Raw genomic sequence first — 23,357 nt, 5'->3', positions numbered from 1 at the left:
AGCTCCCGACAAAAGCACTGCGCATAAAAGCTGAAGCCGTTTGAATGCCGCGTACGGTCCTCTGTGCGAAAGCTCCGGTCTCAGCTGAGCGTTAGAATCAGGATTGTAACCGAGTTGTAACTTGCCGTGTAGATGTTGGGTAAATTAAATTAAACGAACCTTTCAACTGTATTCACGTTTGCAGGTGTATTTTTGTTTTGAATCGGTTGCTACTGATTCGCGCTTATGCCAACGATGGGTGGTTTTGCGCGAGGGATCACGCGCATCAGCTGGCGTCCGATTTTTTTTTTCATTATTCATACTATAATATTGAATATGTCATTTACTCGTAACCGGCGCTAAACGATTTCCCAGCTTATGCGGAGCACTTTGCGCACGCAGCAAATTTCTTATTACGATAATATAACCTATCAAATATATTACGCAAAAAATATATGTATGAAGTATATATAAAAAACACAAAAAAATGGAAAACAAACTATAAAAATCGTAACTTGAAAAGGTAACTTAAAAAAGATTGCAAAATGAACATGAAATATCCTCCTCACGACGATGAGAGAGAGAAAGAGAGATCGATGAGTAAAAACGACAAAAGAGCAACATAAAAACAGAAAATTCATTGAAAAAAAACAGTAAACAGCAGAAAATGTAAGCAAAGATTAATTTTTGAGAGTACCTTCAATAAGTGAACCATGGAATCATTTGTCAGGACAAGTGAAAAATTGAGTAACTTGAAATATAAACAAAGAATTGTAGAGTGAAACAGAATTTAAACAGTAATAAAGATCGGAAGAAAAGATCTAAACTTGGAGTATGAACACAATTAAGAAGCGATTCGCAAATTAGAAAAAGAGCCCAGAGACACCCGCCAGAGGTGTGTGTAGAAGAGAAATTACGAAGAAAAAAAATGTGAGCCACATAATACCACAACATTGGAACGTTCTTTGATGAAAAATGCGATTCTATTTCATTGATATACAACAGAACAACCGATGCGACAGTCTAAATATGCAAATGAAATAAAAGCAAAAAATTGAAGAAAATAACCAAAAAAACTGAAAACGCATAAAAACAAAAAAGAGAAAAAACTTTCGTGAGATGGACGGATATGATGGAGGAGGATGAAGCATGCTGGGGAGGTAGAAGGTAATGCTTACGAGAAAGCAACACTAAAACGAGTACAGTACATCGTTCAGGCACGAGAAAACGGGATAAAAATAACAACATACAAAAAAACTGAAAAACTTGCAACTAACGAAAATTCAAACAAACAAAAAAGGATAAGAAACGTACAATGGGATGAGAGGAATTATTGTTCCTTTTAATGATGTATGCAGCAGCAGATTTTTAGGACGGTCGGATCTTGGATGTTTGATTATCTTTTTTTTGTCGTTTAAAATATTGTTTCCGCTGTTGTCATTGAAACCTGCAGACATTAGCAAACATTGCACGAGGGCATCAGTTAGGAGCAGGCTGAACAAACAAATTGGACCCTGAGGGTTGAGGACGAGGGCTAGCAGGGCAAACCGGACAGTGGCTAAAAGATCAAGCGATGGTAATGAGATTTAGTAAGCTGTGTTGCCTGCTGATTGTCCCGTCGTCGGTGAAGGTTGTAGCTAACTGTCAGTTATTAGAAGATCCTTTCAGTTAAGGTGCAGCAAGAGAACGAATTTGATAGGGGAACCGCTCGCGCTTAAGTTATGCGTTTGGTTCACGCCAGGTGGGTTGCTTATTTTTTCTCGTACTTGTAGTAGCTTTTTCACTCATTGATTTAAAGTCTTTGTCACTCCACCAGAAATGATGCCCTACACTAGGAAAATATCTTGGAGAGTTGTGCACAGATGCATTGCTTTTGTAGCTTTGCAGTTTAAAAGTGAGAGAGCATAAGAAATTAATTGAAAATGTACTGCGAACAAATTTTGCTTGCAGAAACTAAAGAGCCAATTGAGGAAGGAAATCCACGACGTCAGTTTCACTTTTCGATAACTACTGAAGATCCAAATTGTAGAAGGTCGCGGCTAACCATTTTTGCGTTTCCATGTGAAGCAGAATGCATATCCACGCAATGGGTAAAATGCGCTTTTCTGAAAAACAAGTTAGACGTCTTGTTTTGTTTAATGAACACCATCTGTTTGCCCAAGCTATAAAACGGCACTGATAGCGTCTTATTGCGAAGGGAGAGCAGTGCCTTGCAAGGTCAGATATACTTTCGTTGAACATTTCAATCACCGACTAAGGCATCTTTGTTGTTTTTGAGTTAATGCAGCACAAATAGGCGAGAAGAACATCTGCTCTCAAGTGCTGTTTCCATCAGGCGATGATGTGGTTGGTGTAAACAAACCAATAAACCAAAATTTTGCGAATTGGGAGTGGAGAATGAGGTATCACCGGCCAGCGCGCATTCACACACAACCCAGTAAATTTGTTTCCGAAGAAGGTTTACAACAGTTCAGTTAGTATTTGAAAGATCCGGACATTCAAAATTAAATAAGCAACAACATTTTCAAACCACACATACACATGTTTCTATTTCAATAAAGCGATAAGATCCGGGAATGTGTACTGATCCCTTTATTTTACCCCAACAATCATACACGAAAGAAATACATTTCGTCTTACCCATTTCTTCAGCTGCTGGAAAATCTTGACTAAACAAATTGTGTATCTCAATGTAAACAAAGTGTTGTAGCAAATGGCTGCAAAAAATAATCAATTCTATGATTATAAAGGGCTTATGCTGCTAAACGTTACGATTCTTTCGATTCGACGGTTTCAAAAGAATCTTTATATTTCCAAATAATTTATTAATAAAACAATTTGCAAGACTATTCCATTCGAAAAGGTCATATTCACGCCTTACACATTTCAATGAGAAAACATAAACGACAATAAATATTCTAGCAAGAACCGTATCGTCTAACGACACCTAAAGGACATTGTCGAGCGTTTTCTACGAAAATGCCTCGATGGGTCCATAAAATCTCGACAGGTAACCTATAGATTTGAAATGAACTAAAATTACCAATGCGAATTAGAATTTGCAGTGCCGCCTCGATTGCGCTCCCAAAAATCTATAAACTTTTAGCAATTTAATCGTGACGAACGTGTTTAAACGTGTTGAGTGCAAGCCAGGAAGAGAGCATGTATCGTATGGCGGTGTTGAGCACAGCATGAAAAAGCAGTACACATTTCAAAGAGAGATAGAGAGAGAGAAAGCACGTACTTCGGATAATGTGCTCTTGAAAACTATCGATGACAATCAGTGCTGTGCCCGATTGTCATTAGTTTGTCAGCTCTGAAAGTGATTACTTGTGGATTGAGAAATCAACTACTGTGTACGACAGTTAGTAGGAGGGAACAATAGCAACTAAAGAGTTGATCTACAACCTAAAACCGGAGGAAAAGTAGTAAAGGGACGTTCTAATACTTAGCAACAAAAAGGTATGGCTATGAGTGTTATTTTGTAGACGTAAAAACGTGGTATCTTGGAATTGGTTATATCCTGTACAAAATCGTTCTGGCAGTGGAAAACTGCTTCCAACTTTTCGTTCACTCGTGTGTAAGACATTTTAATATCAATTCTATCTTCTTCAACATTTCAGCAACACGTGTATTAGACACAATGAATTGCGATACGGTTAAGGGATCCGCAATTCGATTCGTGCACTTGGAACGTGAATCGTCGAGTCAATACGATGTGAGTAATGTGTTCATCAAGAATCTGGATAAAAAAATCGACACCAAGGCTATGTTCGAAACATTCTCGGCATTTGGTAATATCCTAAGCTGCAAGGTAGCGCAAGACGAGAAAGGCCAGAGCAAGGGTTACGGTTTCGTGCAGTTTTTCACGGAGGAATCGGCCAAAAAGTCCATCGATAAGTTAAACGGCAAGTTGTTGAACGAGAAGAAGGTATACGTCGGCCGTTTCATCTCGCGCAAGGAGCGCGAGAAGGAGCTGGGCGAGAAGGCGAAGCTGTTCACGAACGTGTACGTCAAGAACTTCGGTGAAGATCTAACCGAGGAGGCACTGCGTGATATGTTCGAGAAGTATGGCCCGATCACGAGCCACCGCGTGATGACGAAGGAAGGCAAGAGCCGTGGATTCGGCTTTGTCGCTTTCGAGAGCCCGGAAGCGGCCGAAAGGGCGGTCCAGGAGCTGAACAACAAGGAACTGGCCGACGGAAAGATGTTGTATGTCGGTCGTGCCCAGAAAAAGAATGAACGCCAGATGGAGCTGAAGCGCCGGTTCGAGCTGCTTAAGATGGAGCGTTCAACACGCTGCCATGGTGTGAACCTGTACGTGAAGAACCTGGACGACACGATTGACGATGAGCGACTGCGCAAGGAATTCGCCCCGTACGGTACGATCATATCGACCAAAGTTATGCTGGATCAGGGTCGCTTGAAGGGCGTCGGTTTTGTATGTTTCTCAGCACCGGACGAAGCCAAAAAGGCTATCACCGAGATGAATGGACGTACGATAGGCAGTAAGCCACTTTACGTAGCACTCGCCAAACGTAAGGAGAAGCGTAAATCGCACCTGGCGAGCCAGTACATCCAGCGCGTGAATAGCCTGCGCATGCAGCACATCGGACAAGTATACCAGCAGAGCGGCAGCTATTTTGTGCCTACCATTGCTCAGCCCCAGCGCTTCTACGGACCGCAGGTTGCTCCGGTTCGCACCGCACCACGCTGGTCCGCCAGTGCTCAGATTCGCCCGAATGCCGGCAATCAAAATGTGGCTGCAAATGCACCGACCGGCGGGAATAAAAATAAAAAGTATCGCCAGGTCAGTAAAGTACGCGGTGCAAACCAACAGGCACCGAACTAGGTGTTAAACATCAACATCAGGCTATATGTGAGGACCCCGTTGTAAGCTGAGCGTCAAATTCAGTATATTAAGGCTTGTAAATTCTGATGCCCCGTGTTGATGCTACACTGTATTATAAAGCATTCTACATTTACAAGAATTCTTCTCTTTGTTCAATGCATTTGATGAATATTGCGAAACTACGAAATTCTTCTTTTACACCATCGTGCTGTTGTGACATTTTTATAAGTTTTTTGGTTGCATTTTAGTCAGTTTACGATATAACCTCTACTGCTAGGCTATTACAATGAAACGGGTCGACATTCTGAGGCTAGAAGAACAGTTATCACTTATTTCCCTGAACTCTTTTAATAGACATTTATTTTTGTTTTACTGTTGTGAATACAGCATGACGAGCACGTCTACATGGGCTCTGGTGTGTCTGCTTGGGTTAAAACACTGCGCTGCTACAAGTGCTAGCATTGGAGGTACTAAGCTGTTAATTACTCGATCGTAAATCATTGCATTTCTAATAGTCTCGATTGCACCTATAATGAGAGAATTCTTGTCATACACCTGCTTAATATTGCATCACTTGTGAATCATCATTGGAAGATTGCAAAATATGTGCTCAGTACTCATATTGTGTACTCAATGTCAGTACTCAGTACTCAATGTGAGCCCACTTCTCTATGCGATCTATGAATCCTCGATCGTTGGCCGAGTAAGACTGTCCGGGTATTCCATTAAAATTCAAGAACCAATTCATTTAAACCAGGAGAGAATACGAACAACAGTTTATCGTATTAGGATCCATAACAGCTAGTTATACATAAGTATCTAGAAATAATAATGGTGGTGGAAATAAGAATGGTGAAGAAGTCCAGCATCGATTAAATTTGACCAAGAAGGATAAAATAATGATATAGGCTGCACAGAAGTAAGTTTTTTTGTTTCGAATAAAGCAAGTTCAAGTCCGGTATGTCGAAAAAAGCATACTGCGATGCAACCGCATTTATAACCACTCCAAGATGAGAGTAAATCTTCTATCCTGATCATAGCAAGCGTACTAATTTCCTCCCTAACAATTCGGACCATGAAATTCGAGAAGCACATGGATACAAACCAAAGGGTATGTAACTGTGTAACCACAGTTGAATGTCTCCATTTGATAGAGTGACTGAGTGAAAATATAGGGTTAGCAAAAATATGCATGTTTTAGGATGTTCAAATATCAGTTGTCCTGTTTGCAACGTAATATACTTGTTACAGATTGCACATTGTATGCGAATAGATATTAAGTGCCACAAATATTAAGGCTTTAAATATAACTTTACATAGTGCTAATTACACAGATACCCGATTTTGGGAGAACTTATGAGTAAATAATTCATTCACAAACTTACAACTTTGACGAAGCCATCAACGGCTACTACAGATGTTCCTGAGCAATTTCAAACAGTTTTGTTTCGTTTGTACTGTCAAAATCTATTTTTTCTAGGTTTAGTTGTCAATTTACTTGGAATGAAACCATCTGGTCTTCATACACTTTGATACAAACGATCAAGTTACCGTTTCATTTCAGCTGTCGTTAGTTGACCTTCTCTGGAGGTGATTACTTGCGGGTCCAGCAAGCAAGTTTTCTGCCTCACTTTCGTTTCGTGGTATAATAGCTGAGCAGTGCAGAATCGTCTCCCCAAAACGGTAGAAGAATCGTGCAAGAACTTTGTAACAAAAGGTAAGAGTTATTTTATAGGCGTTTTAACATAGTGCAAAAAATACATACAATTCTGTAAAATTACCTTCGTTGATAATATTTTAGATCAAAAAGCGCTCTATACAATGGCCTACAATCAGATTACAGGGATCCGGCCGTGGAAATCTGTTGGGAACCAGCACCAAACAGTACAACACTTTTCGACGAATGAGATACAAACAAAGGTTAAAAATTTACCCAGTACCCTGACTAAAAACGAGTTCTTCAAGCTATTCAAAAACTGCAAAGATCTCACCGGTCATCGCATGATAATGCAGGATGACAAATGCAGCGGAATCGGTTACTTAAGCTTCAAATCAGAAAAGGCCGCTGTGGAAGCAATTCAAATGCTGCACGGCAGAGAGCGTCTGTCAAATGGCAAGTTTTTGGACATTAGCATTGTGGAGAGAAATAAGGTGTTTGTAAAAAACCTTAACGAAGATGTAAACTGGAGAATACTTATTCACATGTTTGCCGAACATGGGCCCATAAAATCTGCTGAAGTGCTAATGCACAAGCGGGGATTCAGCAGGGGTTATTCATCGGGAAGAGGCATAGTGCACTTTTTAACATCGGAAAGTGCTTCCAGTGCTGTCGCGAATATGGATGGACGATTTGTACGCGGATCATCTATACGGGTAGAACATTACAAATCAAAGTATGAACTAAAGCAAGAAATGTTTAACACCTACTTCAGCCGGGAAGTTCCCCAAACAACGACCAGCACCAGATGCACTTATTCTGTTTCTGGTGAACAAACGGAAGCGAATGTAGCATCGGATTTGCCTGCGACACTTAATGATATGGCGGCTGTAAAGCAAGCATATGCGAATAAGTTGTCTTTACTTGTTCAACAAAGGCAACCGACGACGTATCAGCAGATCACAGAAATTCTGCTAGAATTGGACAATGTTCAACTGCAAATCTATATAGAAAATCCAATTTTGCTGCAAAGAAAAACGGAGGAAGTAGCAACATTAATCACAATTGGAAATCACACCTACTAACGGAAGGTGTGGTAGTTGTACATAATATGCTGATACAGGTCGGTCGATTCCATGCTTTGCTTGTATTTAAAATTTTTAAATATTATTGGTATCGAATGAAAGCATAAAGCGATTGATTTACGAAATAAAGAACGGAATTTTCTGTTTTAACTTTATGCGACTAAAATCAGTACTTTCTTACGTCTAATTATTCTTACATTCTGGTGTTTCGGGACATGGTGAGTCCCGAATCGAAAGAAAAAACTGAGCCTTTTTTGCTTGACTTGATGTCCGCATCCCAGAGTACTAGTGCTAAAAATGTTTTATATTAATAATATACCGACGTGCCGCATTCGGAAGGAAGATGCTCAGAAGGATGTGGATATGTGGAAGGACCATGGAGCCGCTACAAACTCTACAAGCGAACTCTACAAGCTGTACAATGAACTGATAGTTGTACAGCGGATTAGACTCGCTAAGCTCCATACCCATAGGCTGGTCAGGACATGGGAATGACACCGGTCCTTTTAGATAGTTCGCATAGACAGAGAAGGTGTGGCTGGTCCAAATTGTGATGGAATGATTATGGATTGGCTGCAGACTGTGGCGTTCGTGTGCGGTTTGGAGGACTCCTCCAACAGATCCGTCGTAAGTAATTCATGCATGGCGTGGACCGATGCTGCTCAATGCGATCAACTGTCGAATGAAGCGGACCGAAGAATGCCGGATATCGTGTGATGGGTTGCCAACTGTAGTTGGTATCCGTTGGATGCAGGATCATGTAATGTAATATAGAACTTCTATGTAACTAAAGACTTGCACTAAAGCATGCGAACAAAATTTATATTTACCTGGCGTAAAGGCGTTTTCCACGGTCCGAATCGTATAGATCTCCCTGTAAGGTAAACTATTTATGTCCCCATTTTACATTTCAATCCGAACCCTGCTTTAATATCTGAATCAAGCGAGTTCCAAGTTCGAACTCGATACCATCGTTACATTTCAACTTTATGTTATAAACATGTCCGTTCAGATTTGCGGACCTTTGCACGATGGCGTACATACGGACATAAAAATATTTCTTTTAAATTAATATTTTACTAATTATAAAATTGATCTAATATTTAATATTTGTAATGTATTGTGGAGCGAGTTAAAATTGAATGGAATTCATCAAGTAAGGTGAATCGTATTATTTCGTTTTCATCGTTAAAATTATGATTCAGTAATAAAAATTACAATCAAGAAAAAGAATTAAGCCATATAAAATCCATAATTCGTTAAATTTTGTATTCATTTCTGTTCAGTAATGTTAATATCGTGAATAATATTAGAATTTGTTAATTAAACAAAATGTCCATAACCGTTACTACGGACGACCAGTGTGCGATTGGAGTTGCGCCAACGCAATGTTTCATAGTGTGCGTGGTCTTTTGTCAGATTTTCTGCTTAATCAGCGGTCTCCCTTGTGGATCGAGATCAATTGTGTCTCTCTGCTCCATCGATGCTGGTTGACCACGAACGCAGGTAAGCACTGTGCCGGAGTTGCGTGTGTGTACCCAAAAGGGAACGACCAAACACTTTAAGGGCGAGTTTTCGCGGGATCGATAAAATTGGTTTTTGGATCAATTCCAGTTTTGTGGTGTGTGCGTGTGTGAGAAAGCGGAGTTTCGAGAACTTAGTTCAATGTGGTCAGGCGGTGCAGGTTAACGTGCACAGATTGTGCAGTATGAGAATGTTGGCGGAATTGGAAAATGGCGCTAGTAGGCAGAGGAACGTGGTCTTGTACATGGAGCAGATCAGCATAATTGCTTAGTTCTCTACCTTTTGGTATAGCGTGCCCGCGAGTGGTTGGTGTAGAAAGTGGAAGTGTCCATTTTTAATGGAAAGCGCTGGCTCTGCAGGAACTGGTGTAACGATAGAAAACTGTCTGTCTGAAGGTGTGTGCGAGCGTGCTTCGCACTTGCTGTTATCATCGAATTACCTCTACGTCTCGCTCTGTGTTTGGCTATGACCAATTGAAACACGAGATCAGGTACGATGTGCAAGCTTGGAAGTTTCGTAGCAAGCAGCGATTTTTCTTAGCTTGCTTAGCTTCTGTTAAGTCTGGACTCTAGTGCATTTTGGAAAAAGTCGTGCTGGTTTGTAAGGGGTGAACATTTGAAGAAATCCCTCCGTCCCATAAAATAGATCATCATCTGCAGATACGGTGCAATTAAGAGAGGTTAGCCAACTGGTCTGCTGCGGAAGAAAGAGATCAGCAGCGAGAGAGAGAGAGAGAGAGTGTGTGTGAAGTTAAACCAGTGCAGCAAAAACCGCGGCTGTGTGTTGGGGATATTATTATTGTTGGTCTCCGCGAGATGTGGAACCCGAGATATGGCAACGTATACAACCGGGATTTACTGGGAATACATTGGTGGTGTGTGGGTCGTTGGTGCTTTTCTCTTTCGGTATTGTGTGTGCCTGCATACGTGGCTCTGTGTATGCGCGCGCCGCTTGCTTAGATAACGCCCAATGCCGTCGCTTGTGCCCGTGATGGTGCTGCATTCCTTTATAAAAGACACCCAATTTACGGTGCTGTGTGGCAGTGCAATTAATTGGGGGGGAGAAGTAGGCCTTACGGGTGCGTGACGTGTACAAAATTGTTTGTCGATGATGAGATTTGTGCATGGTTCACGGCTGATAAGTTGTTGCTATCGCTAACGCGAAAGGAAAGTGACAGCGTGGGAGACATTTCTTCTTTAGCGGCCACACAATCTCACATGCTACTAGGAACTGCGGAGAGGCAGGCAAATTGCATGGCTGTTGGGCAGCATAAAACAATAACCTTAGACATAAAAGAACGCGCGGGTCAACATAAGAGGGGGGGTTATCTTGCTGGAACGACATGTTTCTTCCGAATGTTGTCCAGTGTGCGTACGGTTGATGCGATTGGAATTTTTAGTCCACTGTTTTTATCCCCACACCTCTTTTACAGTGTGTCGCTCTCACTCTCACACACTCTTTCCGCTCTGTCTGTCGGTCGCTGTTGCTCCGTCGAAAAATGGTTACGGTCAATGGCACACTAAGAATGCGTGTTGCTGTTTTTGCGTGTCAAGAGCAGGCTCTGATATTTTTCACGATTTTTCATCAACCGTCACAGAACGAACGAATTCAATCACTCAATCCACATTGCCACTACCACCGCACGTGTTTGCGGGTGTGCGTGAATTATGTGCATTTGATGCTGCGTTTTTAGCTAACACTCCCAGCGAGCGAGCGATTAGCTGTTCTTCTCTCGTTCTGACTGATAAGTTTTTTCATCCTCTATTTAAAAAAAGGTCGGCCTTTGAAGCGTTTTGAAACGACGGAAGAAGCGTGCGTGAAAAACACAGTGAGTGTGTGTGTGTTGTAAACATTGCAAAAGTATGATGACCGCTCGATGGCGGGGCGCGACAGCGTTTGACGACGATGCGTGTTTTCTGAGGAAGGGAGGAATCCCCCGGGGTGGTGGTTACAGTTGGGGTTTGTTTATACAACTAACGCGCTCCACCGACCCTTTTGTCGCCCTCTCTTTTCCCTTGCGGTTAATCATCGGCGCAATGTTGCTTATGTTGCGAGACTTATTTAATCCATAAAACATGTCGCACTGTTTAAACAAGGTTTGTTGTACGCTACAAAAACCTATTTGTAGGTCAGTCGGTTTTTTTTTTTCTATAAGGAATGAACATTTTTTAAAGTTTATCCATTCTCAAATGAAACTACTAACCATAGTAGTCGCTGTAGGAAATAATTGTTCGTGTGTTTCATCTACTGGTATGCGCTGCTACGTGTTCTGCTACACAATTTATATAGGAAAAATCGATGATGAAAAAAAAAACTAAGCGATCCTCTTTGCATTGCATCCATCTACTGGTAAAAAAGGTAAAGAATGTCAGAAATGGCAGGCTTACACCTCTTGAGTTTGTAGTGCCACTACTAAGGAAGAAGATACTAAGCGACTCGAGGGAATGAGTAGTAGCGGTGTCAGTTTCACACGCCTGAAATGGTATCAAACCCCATCCGGAACGTTACCCTCCTAGCATGGACTGACTATACGGCTACGTGGTAAAAATAAGTCTTTAGTAAGCCAGAAATGGCAGACATGACCTAGTGGGTCGTTACGCCATGAAGAAGCTATTTTTCAATATAAGACCATGTGTTAAAAATCAACAAAATAAAGAACTAAATCACACTACTAATTAGTATTGTATCTTTCCAGATTGTTCGATTCTTGTCTTGTCTTGTCCGACAAGGAAAGTCAGAAATTTCACAACAAAAACTAAGTGGTTGCAGTAGTGCCACAAAGAAGAACAAGTTATACAACAATTTTATCAAAGAGAGCGGCACAACTAACAGCAAAAATTAGGACTTTAGTCACGATTTTGGAAGTCCCCGGCTCAGATCGCTGCATATGCAGCCGGAGTTTTAGTCACATGCATTTGTTTACGTTATTAAAAGAAAGCAGCACAGCGGCATGGTGAAGTCAATCGATTCAGGCAAGAGAGGGAGAAAATTATAACGTCAGCAATGGTTAGCATATCGATAACAAACCGCAAAAGAAAGATGTATGGTAATCGATTGCCCCTCCAAACTACAAACGCATTGGCAGGAGGATCACGTTGGATCACGTCACACACATATTAATTGATCGAAGCTGATTTGCATTCCACGATTTGGAAGGAAAGTGGGCAGACAGCGCACGTTAATGTATGTGGAGCAATAGAGCAGTTGGGAATGAATGCAAATACACCCAGCAGAGTGTAGATTAACGGGCGTTAAAAGAAAGCAACCTACTTCCGACTGTTTTTGGGCGCGGTTGTATTGTGGGCCATTGTTTTTTCGCGACGGTGACGAAAAGATACGATCGATTATGGGGGTTTGTTGATGTGTGCAAAAGCGTTGGGGTGGAAGCGGGATAAGAATTTTGCCCCTTTTTTTTGTCCATACACACCTCTCTGTGAAGGTCGTTAAGCTGCTTAAAGTATCGACAGTCCAAGTCATGGTGGTGGGGCTTGAAAAATGTCAAAAGTTCTGTAATTCTAGACACAAATGCTACATTTGCTTTATACTTTGCCGATTCGTGCTTCCTTTGTTTGGTACAATCGGTTTGGTACAGATTTCAAATTTCCTGTTGACAATGTATGGGTGGGGGGGTCGTATCGGGTTTCAAATTACCGTACAGATTTTGGTTTGCATTGCTTTTTATGCACATTTATTTGGTGTGCGTTACACTGCATGACTTCAAATACGTAAGACAAACCTCTATGTGTTCGCCTTAAGGTGAAAGATCAGTAAATGAGTTAAAAAAATGCTTTTTCTCGAAAACTTTCATAAATATCTTTCACATTTCAATCGAATACTTTAAAAAAGTAAACGTATTTCACGACAAAACAATCATTATTCAAAGGATAATATTCTCCCAACACCATTTTACAGGAAAATGATAATACACAATGTTATCTGTTTATCACAATGTGAACAGATTTTTTCCTAAATTAGCCTGTCAAATTCCATCGTAACATACATTAGTATGCAGGTAACTCTGGCCCACTTTTTAGAAGAAAATGTATAAAAGATTTTGCATACAATTTGGAACAAATTTGATAATGATTTGGAAGGAACGTATATGCGAAATTGTGCGATTCTGTTTCTGGCACGCCCACCAGCCACTATTTTTTTTTATAAAATTGATCTTAATTCCTTCAAATGTGTTCCTTGTTTTTGACAATACCACGCCGAGTTAACTGGTCGCTTAAACAAATGGTGTATGTTGCAGCTTTACCCGTCTACGATCATCATCGTAAAGGTTCGGGTGGCGTTGTTTTCGATACTTTGGCTTTCCTAACGCACGGAAAAAACGCGATGGAAAAGCATCACTTCATGGCTTCAGTTTCTTTTCTACATCGCTTTGCACATGTTACCTAGCCAAGGGTGCGGGGGCCCCGGGAAACTTTGGGTTAACGCTTTTCTCGCGATCGATTTGTACATTCTTTCTCGATTGTTCCCGTTCCGCGCGGATCGGTAGTTTCCGCTGTTGGGCGGTGCAATTTGCAGCTGGCTGAAGTGAACAATGATTTAACTGGGTTTGGAACGTTTTTCGAACGGCACTTTGCATCACTTTTTTGTGTTGTCTATTTTTGTACATTGCAACAATTGGGGGAAATGCAGTAAGTCTCTTCAGTACGAGTTATTGAATGATGGTCTGGAAACTGTAACAACCATTTCAAATATTCCAAGTTGGCTGAAATGTGAACTAAATGTCACTGACATGTTTAAAAACGGTTGTCCAATCGATGCAACAACGGATATGGTCCACGCATGCACGCATCCACCAACAACTACGGGTTAGCATTTGTTGTGTTTCCCTTGGCTTGCGTTGTGTTTACCTTCTGCCAGAGTTCCCACTCCCTTACCCCGTTACTCTCTCTCAACATCCGATCGACTAAACGTCTTTTTGGGGCGAGAGTTGTTTGTTTCCATTAACAGCTGCGACTGCTGCTACTAATGCCGGCCGTTCGTCCGTCCAATATGAGCATCGGACAGAGAGAGAGAGAGAAAGAGAGGATGTACGTCTTGGGTACGATGTACCGTTGGAAAAAGTGAAGTTAATTGCCCCTGCCTCTTTCCACCGGTCGACAACTCTCCCACTAGTTCTTCTTTCGCACATTTCTGTTTTCGGAAGAGTACGGACGACGAGAAAAGTAATCATTGGAACGGAACGGGCAACGTAATAGAAAATGGTTCAATAAATGTGTTGAGCTTTGCTTTTTCTCTGTGCTGTTGTCTGTTAGTGTGGCCCCGCGTCTATCACAGCTGGCTTTTTGCTATGTTAGGGGTTGTGCTAAAGGAAAACTGATCACTTGTCTATAACATCCAACTTTGACCAATAGGATCCATTGAAAGACGATTCTGCGTGCTTAATCTGATCTTGTTTCTCTCCTTTATTTTTATCACTCTCCTTGCAGACGCAGCGAATCGTATAATTGTCTAGAAATATTAACAACAAACCAACCATCCGATCACCTGATTAAGTTCATGTACGGCGGTAGACGCCTTCCGGAGCGTCTTCCACAGTGAGCGTTTTCCACAGGAGGACAATACAGACAACGTCTAAATAATGAATACGCTAAAATCGGCCGCTCACCCGGCCCTGTCGGAGGAAGCACAGGCAGCCATCGCGGTTATCCGTGCACTGGTGGCCTCGCGCAAGGAAACGTCCAACGTGCTCAGTGTGTTGCGCGACTATCGGCAGCTGGAGGGCGATCCGCTACCGTACCGTAAGTTCGGTTTCAGCACGGTGGAAGAGCTTTTGCTTGCCAGCGATGAGTTCGTGATCAAATCGAGTGCTGGCGAATCGACCCGCATCTACATCAAACCGAACCGCGACTCGGCTCACATACAGCAGATGATATCGGCACAAAAGACGGCCAAAAGCGGAGGGTCCGGTCGGAAATCGAACTTTGTCGCACTGCGCCAACCAACAGGACCGTGTAGTTCGAAGGGTTTCTCCAGCCAGACAACGGCGTACAGTCGCATCTACCAGCAGATGCCAAACAGTGGCCGTAACAATAGCAGCACCAGTAACTCCGCGAAGAAGGTCACGTTTGGTGAGAAACCTTCTATCACTCCGGCTAATAAGGGTGGTGTCAAATCGCAAGGATTTTGGACGAATGGCGGGAGCTCGCCTGCTAAGAGTCAAGGAAGCAGTCAGCAGTTGCGACCAATCACTAAGACTAAAAACGAAACGGTTTCAAAGCGCAATACGAACTCTACTTCACCCGAAGCCAACAATAACAGCCGTTCGACGAAGAACTACAATCTTAACGGTACAGCAGGCCAGCAGCAACGTCAGCTTGATGCCAATGATTTACGGCACAAGCTGAACGATGGTACCCGGACAAAGAAGGACTCCAAACTGAGCGGGGCTGCAACAGGACAGCAGCAGCTTGTTGCCGGTGATTTGCGGCACAAGTTGAACGATCGGAACGGTACACTCAGCCGTTCGTCGGTCGAAATGCGCCAGCCTGACAAAGCACTGCCGACCGTTTCGTCCACTACTGTTGGGGTAGGTAACGCTACCCGGCAGGGTGTTTCGTTGGCACGAAAGCAGCTACCATTTGCCGTAGAAGACAAAAGCACTAAAAAGCCACAACCGAAAACATCGAATGCACGAAATGCAACGCAATCGAACGAAACGCCTCGCAACAACGGTAGTAACATAACGAACGCCGCAGTGGCTGGATCCGGTCGGGTACTTCCCTTGACTACGCCAATGCCATACTCTCCTCTGCCACTGATGTCGATCGTGGTGCCACCAAACAACGTACGCACCTGTGTAATGTTAAAAAGCGTAAATTCAAGACTGAACGTGCCGAAGGCAGATTTGCCTTCGGGCACCCCCATAACCACACCGACCACTGGACTAACACCAGCAGCAGCAGCAGTGGCGGCAGCGGCAGCAGCAGCAGCATCCGTTCCATCGTATCAACGTGCACAATCCCTTGACGAAAGAAAGCCCATTGCCTATCCTAACATGGCCGGCCGTTCGATTTCGATTCCACAACCCCCGAATATGATGCCGTATGTTGTACCGGCTCCCAAGCTTCCAACGTTGTCGGGTAAAAAGTCACTGCAGGATCGACTGAAGATCAATCAGGAAGTAGCAGCGGATGATCTGGAAAAGGTGGCCAAACAACAGTCGCCGCCCATTGTTGAAAGCATGGACGTACCTGCGACGTTGACGACTCCTTCGGAAGAAATATCAAAACCCACCCCGGGCCCTAATTTATATTCAATGAATTATAACAACTCTTTTGTGACACTGACTGGGAAACCCGACGGTACCTTCACCTGGGACGATCCGAATGCGACGCCGGTTGAGATATTAATGAAGTACAGCATGCACAAAGGTTATGCACGGCCAGAGTATGGATATTACAAGCTTAAGAGCGGCCGATATCAGTGTCTGGTGATGGTCAATGGTTCCTCCTACTCGACCTACCCGGAGGACTACGTTAGCCAGTTTGAAGGTCAGTTTGCTGCGGCACTGAACGCGATCGAAGCTATCCAGCGTGACGAATCGCGTCTTAAGTACAGCAAGTGTCTTGATTCCGATCGCGATATTGCGCACCATATACACGAGCTGTTGGTAAGCTGTCCGCATGGTATGTTCAGTAAAAACATTCCAAACGCGTTCGAGGAAACACACCATGCGCTGCTGCCGGACCATTGGTTCGCGATTATTGACCAGTACTCCAACCAGCTGTTCGTGCTGGAGGATGGACCGACCGGCGATACGATCGTGTTTGCGCGCGAACTGTTGTCCGGTTCCGATGCCGCCTCCAACACATCCGAGGCACGGGAGATGGCCATGAATCAGCTTACGCTGCCTTGGGATGAACAGTATTGGAATCTGTACGTTACGAATCCTGTTTCGACGGTGGAGGTTTGGGCGCGACTCGTCGGCAAAGAGTACAGCGTAAGTTGTGTATTTTTCAAGTTCGTTTTTGTTTAGCTCGGCAACTCCATTAATAATATTTACTTCTATATGGTATGTAGGACAAAATGGATTCGCTCATCACCGATATCGAAATGTCGATGATGAGCGGTCAAGCGGATGCTAAAAAAGATGTTACTGCTGCAGTGGGCGAGTACTATCTCGTGTCGATCAGCGACTGCTGGTTCCGCGTGCGCGTGGTAGAGATCAACTACGAAACCAACCAATGTCAATGCTTCTTCATTGACATCGGTGACAGCGAACAGATCGCGCTCGATCAGCTGCATCGGTGCGAACCGCAGTACCTGGAACTGCCCGCCCAGGCCATTTGCTTCACGCTCGAGGGTCTCGAAGACTTTAGCGAAAACCCGACCGCCAAGCACATCCTCGGTCAGCGCATCAATCATCGCGTGCTGATCGGCATGATACTGTCGAAGCGTGAGGAGCACGAACGAACGGAACGGATCGACGGTATCGGATCCGGCTCGCTGAAGGTGGTACTGTACGATACGTCGTCGACTGAGGATGAGGTCGTGAATCCGATTCTACTGCAACATATCTGCAAAGCCATGCCGGTGCCGGAGTTGAACCGGAAGTCGGTCAACTACGTAAGCATTACGTACGTAGACGACCAGGGCGACGTCTACTGTCAGAAAGATGGTGCGATGAACTATATTCAGGTGAGCAGTTGCAATGCGGGTCGTTGGTTACCGGGTTACCCTGGTGGTGGAATGCACTGTACTTCGGAGGAAGCGAAGCCCAGTGTTGTAAGATAAGTTTGGTTCCGCTTGATTGAGTACAGCCAGTGAAAGGGGGTAACGGCGAAACCGCGTCGATGATGGTTGCACCGTATCTTTTACGGTGTGATAGTACCATCGTCACCAATTAGGCAATTTCAGCATTCGTTACGTCGATTGCTTTAATTCAAACGATACGGATTTTATTATCATTTAATTTATTTTACAAAAACAAAGACGTAAGCAACTAAACACTTGAATTGCGGACTACACTGGGGTTAGTTTCTATAAAACCATACTTGGCATAGAAATTTGAAACCTCAACATGCTAAGTAGTATACGTTAACCGTCAGAAGGTGTTAGCGAATTGTTAGTAAAGAAATATAATTTGCAACTCTGATGCTTACTCCAGTTCAGTCTCCAGAGTTGACTCCCGATTGCACAAGATTTGATCCTGGCGTAGTTATTATTTTGCAAATGATTTATTTGACATTTCAACTTTATACTTTAATTCCAGAAACTGATCACCAACCTGACACAGTCAGACGCCCTGGAAGATCAACACCGGGGTCTGTACAACTCGAAAGCTACTGAACAACAGCTGTACCTGGTGCAGGATGAAACGGACAGCAAGTGGTACCGTGCCGCACTGGATGCGGAAGAATCGGGTCCTTACTGTCGCATGCTGTACGTCGATATTGGATGCCGTCGTCGCGCGAACGTGCACAACATTTACCGACTCGATTCGCTCAGTCTCGGTCTGCGCAGTTATCCGCCGCAGGCTATCCGTATGCGCATGTTCGAGCTGCCAGGTTGCGGTGAACCGCAAATTCTGGCGCGGCTACGCGCCTTCCTGAAACCAGCTGTTCCCGCCATGGCTAAGGTGTTCTCGATGGCTTCCGCCATTCTGCCCCTGGTGAAGCTGTACGTGCACGTGTCGGACCGCGAGGCAGGCAACAACATTCTGGTGTGTGTAAACGAAGCGATCAAGATCGAGAAAGAGCTTGAAATGGGATCAGAACGAATCAATCTGTCGCCACGCATCGGATTTACCGACGACGATAAGTCGTCATTTAACGGTTCCGGCTCAGACACTACCGTGATTTCCCAGTCCACTGGGACCAGCTATTCCTTGAGCAGTACCGACGGGAAGGATCTGGCCAGCCGTTTCGATGCCCTTCACGTAGGCAAGGGTGCAGATACGAAGGCCCCTCCCTCCGGTCCACTACCACTGGCGAGTGGGAATAAAACGATCGCAAAGTTAGCAAAAATAACACTCCCACTGGTGGGACAGGTGTTCAATGTGAAGGTTACGATCGCCAACAATCCGAAGTTTTTCTTCGTTCAACCGTACTCTTACCTGCAGCAGCTGGACACGCTCATGCTCGAACTGCAGGACTTTTGCATGACGAAAGCTCAGCCGGTTCGGAAGGAGCATGTTCGGCAGGGAGAAGCGTACGCGGCTGTTAACAATCTAGGCCACTGGTATCGGTAAGTTAGCAAAGCTTTTGCAAAACCAATGTTTTTGGCCCGTCCGACTGATTCGTGTGTGTGTTTTTTTTTTTCAGTGCCCTGGTGGTTAAAATTAATCCGTTTGGACCAACTCCGATCCATGCGTATTTTTGTGATTTCGGACAAGTGCAGCAGCTGGATGCAGGTGCGCTACGGGTGCTTCCGGCAGAGTTCCGTGTGTTGCCTCAGCAAGCAATTAAAGCTAAGCTTTATGGTAAGTGTTTGAAGGAATTTGTATTGAAGTTGTGAATAAATAAGTGCTCGCCGGAATGATTGATATTAATTACTATTCACTTAAGATACAAGATTCAGACGTTTGATAATTGTAATTAATTAATCACAACACTATCTAATCTAATATCTAATATTGTTGTATTACTACTTTATACAGGTGTTAAACCCTTGCACAACGACTGGACCATATCGGACGCGATGCGGTTCAAGGAACTGACGGCCGATTGCAACTTTGCCAGCGTCGTGCGCAGCATCCAGGCCGACGAATTGAATCCCCAGGAGCAGCTAATCGAGCTGGCACTGATCGACGTGTCTACCGAGGACGATGTGTATGTGCATAAAATACTCGTTGACGAGGGTCGGGCCGTTTATACGGCTGCACCACACACCGTGTAAGAGAAGAAAGGGTAAGAAATGCTCATGTGCCGCCTGTTTCGCAGCACACGGCCTCGCAACCGTTGAACGATGCAAGTGGTCGACAATGAGCTTAAAACACGACCGTCGCTCAGTTCTTTCTCTTCTGTTGTTATAGATTTATAAAAGAGAGAATATTTATTACCGTGCCGCTTTCGAATAAGCAGCCAATCGAGCATATATATTTAATTTGCACGAAATTTAAATACTTAACGAGAAGCGTAGTTCGTAAAACTAGTTGACCGTTTTTACAAGCAAACGCAACGGAGGACAGCATGTGTATTTCACGCAATGAAATAGACGTGTTTGGTATTCTTAGGTAGCATTCCATTGAAACGGGGGCAACACAAACGTTGCTACGTCTGTTCCAACGAAGAACAAGCGGTTAATCACTAAATGATAGGCCAATTAAGGCTTTTCGAACGAAAAGAGCAGCTTATAAATGCGCAGGAATCGCATTCCGCATAGAGGAATATTCCTGTCTCATTAGGATTTTGTTTTAATTCGATTTCAATACCGTTTAGATTTATAATTTTCTTCCACGCACTCACGCACCTTTGAATATACCCCCAAAGGTAACAGATATTAGAGGCTTCAACCTTACGCGAAGATGCTATTAACATACTGATTGTGTCACGAATGAAGAAATTATACATTAGACTAAATGGCAATTATTGACACATGTTTCATATTTATTTCGAAATTTGTATTCAAGGTTTCACCGATTGCCTCCAGGTCTGTTCACTCTTTTGAGCATGAAACACCGATATCGCAATGAAAAGTAATAATCGCATATTACTGGAATGGAGAGTGAGAGTCGTATCCGAGTTTTTTTGTATTACATATTGATTTCCACTACTCTTTAACATGGACTTCACGTCAAATCTTCTCTTAACATTTGAATAATAATTGCCTTAAGAGACGTTAATATTTTTTTTCTATAATTTTATAGCTATCTTTCTTACTCTTGTATGACGAGAAGTAGAAAGAAGGAGTACGAGGAGACAGGCTTAACAGTATCAGGTTTGATAGTAACACTGCTTGCTACACTACACTCAAACTCAACAATATATTTATATGACAGACCCGTTGTTTTGAATTACGCAAAGCAAGTTAAATGTGGCACTCTCTCGACATATATGTAGGAGGTGAAATAATGGATTTGAATGTGGAAAAAATACACACTTAGCATTAAAAATGAGTCATAGACTTCGACTTGTGATTGTGATAATGAAACGTAAACATATGATACACGCATGCCTTCGTTTTTTTATTGAATTAGCTTGTGCTATATACACTTTATACACGCACCCTGACGAGAGCGAGAGAAACCGAGGGAGAGGGAGAGAAAATATGTATGTGTGTGTGTGTTTTGCCAATTAACATTTTTTATTGTTTCCCTGATAAAAAAGAAGCATTATGTATTAGCGTTGTATGTGATAGACAAATCAAACAAAAACGGTTTACAAACAACATGAGTGATGTTGCTTCCTTCACGTTAGGAATGGGAACGACGATAAGAGATAATAGCAATGGAAAACGGGCCCTCCTGCTCGGCTTCTTCTCCAACAGTAATGAACGCACTAATATTTTATTAGTTTGTGAGAAAGAAGCAAAAGGAGGACCTGAAATAGAGCGATATCTGCTGTGGTGAGCTTTTATAAAAGATTTATATTGTTTGCGTTGCCCTTTTTCTTTTAAACAAATTTCAAAAGAGCACTTTCAAGAGCAGTGGTGAGATTGAGAATCTTTATTTTACTGTGCATAACGCATAATTGCGTTTAATTAATAATTTTGTATCATTTTTAGCGATTTGTGAAAGTGGTAACATTGACATATCCTAACCACCAATACAGAGCCCCCCTATACAGGCTTTGAAAAATTGTTAATCGTTCGTATCTGGTACCGTGCTGTTGCTTATATTTGCTTTATTGTTTAAATCGCAGAAAAAAATGCTATACTTATTAGTGGGTTATGATGTTACACTTGGAACGTTTTATAAACATTTATTATTCGCTTCTATATGGCATAGTATACACCCTAGTTTTGATAGTACATTCTAACCCCAATAGGCCAATAAGCAATGCAGACAATAAGCCAACCGAAATGCGGGCCAATGATTTCAATTCGATACAGGACAGAACAAAAAAAATGATCCACAAAATTGAAGTACTGTTTTTATACGAAAAAAGAGCGCAACAAAACGATAATGGAACTTTTATATTTACTCCCCGTATATATGCCGCATATATTATGTGCCTTAAGTAAAAGCATGCCGAAATGTTTAGAACGACGTGTATCAAATCGAACGACGACGAATCCCAATATACATGAAACGATATTACAATAAAACAAATAACCGACGTATGTTTGGATTTTAATTTTGTTTATATTTGTTATAATAGTGCCTCTAAAGGATGTGTGACACGGATCGGTACACACATATATCACGGGAGGGGGATTTATGGAATTGGTTGGAGGAAGTTAAACTCAGTCCGGGAATCTGATCGCCAACAAGCATTCTCTGGTAGAGTATAACTCCTTCATCCTTATCACGTGTTCAAACCATCCTAGCCTTCGAAGCATACGCCATCGTCATATCTGTTCCGTCAAACAGGCTTTACTCGTGGCTAGGTTCTTTCTTTGACGTCTGTCTGTAAAAACACTTCTACTACACAAGAGTGCGTCAATACAGAGAGGTAACAATTGTTGTTTAGAAGATTAAAAAAATAATCTTGTAATATTATTAAATCCTCGGAAAAGATTACTTTATGCAGCTCGACGAAGGTAAACACTTCCTTAACCAATTTAATTAATTATTGCAAGGAAAAATAACTTTCATGTAATTACGTTACACACTGTACTGGCTTATATCCATTTCATCAATCTCACTAACAATAGCTATCGTTTTTACGAGTTTGATGGTATGCGATAGTGATCGCCCATGTATGTATAAGAAGATGTGTTATCACGTTCAATGATAACATGCGAGTGCCGATCAGCTACATGCAGGCTGGAGGAGAATTATAGTGATGTTCTGCTGGTATTAGGGATCGGAAAACGGCCGGTTTGTATGGGATTTCGTTTCGGTCGACGGGGAGATTGAGCGAGATGAAGGATACTTCCCATTTCATCTATCTCACCTACACTAACGATCACTTTGTAGTGTTTGATAGTATGTGATCCGCCATGAGATGATCTTCTGTCACATGCGAGAGCCGATCAGCTGTACGCACGCTGAAGGAGAATTATTGTTACCTCCTGGAAAGATGTTCTCCTGGTATTAGGGATCGGAAAACGGCTGGTTTGTATGGGATTTCGTATCCACCAACTAGAAGATTGAGCGAGATGAAGGATACTTCCCATTTCATCTATCTCACCTACACTAACG

General features: G+C 42.8%; 2 protein-coding genes across 2 annotated transcripts; both read left to right on the top strand.

The window, feature by feature from the left end:
• Positions 1–3,619: 3,619 nt before the first annotated feature.
• On the top strand, positions 3,620–4,831 carry LOC128718518 (polyadenylate-binding protein-like). Its single transcript, XM_053812140.1, has one exon. It carries the CDS (start codon positions 3,623–3,625, stop codon positions 4,829–4,831), a length of 1,209 nt encoding a protein of 402 aa, XP_053668115.1. The 5' UTR covers positions 3,620–3,622.
• A 9,859-nt stretch (positions 4,832–14,690) lies between these two features.
• Positions 14,691–19,948, top strand: LOC128718517 (uncharacterized). The gene is made up of 5 exons (XM_053812139.1): positions 14,691–17,051; positions 17,132–17,749; positions 18,324–19,297; positions 19,375–19,532; positions 19,710–19,948. Exons 1-5 carry the CDS (start codon positions 14,691–14,693, stop codon positions 19,946–19,948), a joined length of 4,350 nt encoding a protein of 1,449 aa, XP_053668114.1.
• Positions 19,949–23,357: the final 3,409 nt, after the last annotated feature.

This window comes from Anopheles marshallii, chromosome 2 (genome assembly GCF_943734725.1).
Source record: "Anopheles marshallii chromosome 2, idAnoMarsDA_429_01, whole genome shotgun sequence".
NCBI lineage: Eukaryota > Metazoa > Arthropoda > Insecta > Diptera > Culicidae > Anopheles > Anopheles marshallii.
This window is presented reverse-complemented; position numbering and strand designations above follow the sequence as displayed.

Bases quoted from the DNA above. Each gene is read 5' to 3' on its own strand.
- LOC128718518 (XM_053812140.1), top strand. From the start codon at position 3,623: ATGAATTGCGATACGGTTAAGGGATCCGCAATTCGATTCGTGCACTTG.
- LOC128718517 (XM_053812139.1), top strand. From the start codon at position 14,691: ATGAATACGCTAAAATCGGCCGCTCACCCGGCCCTGTCGGAGGAAGCA. The intron at 17,052-17,131 runs GTAAGTTGTGTA...TATGGTATGTAG, and splicing joins TCGTCGGCAAAGAGTACAGC to GACAAAATGGATTCGCTCAT. The intron at 19,298-19,374 runs GTAAGTTAGCAA...TTTTTTTTTCAG, and splicing joins AATCTAGGCCACTGGTATCG to TGCCCTGGTGGTTAAAATTA.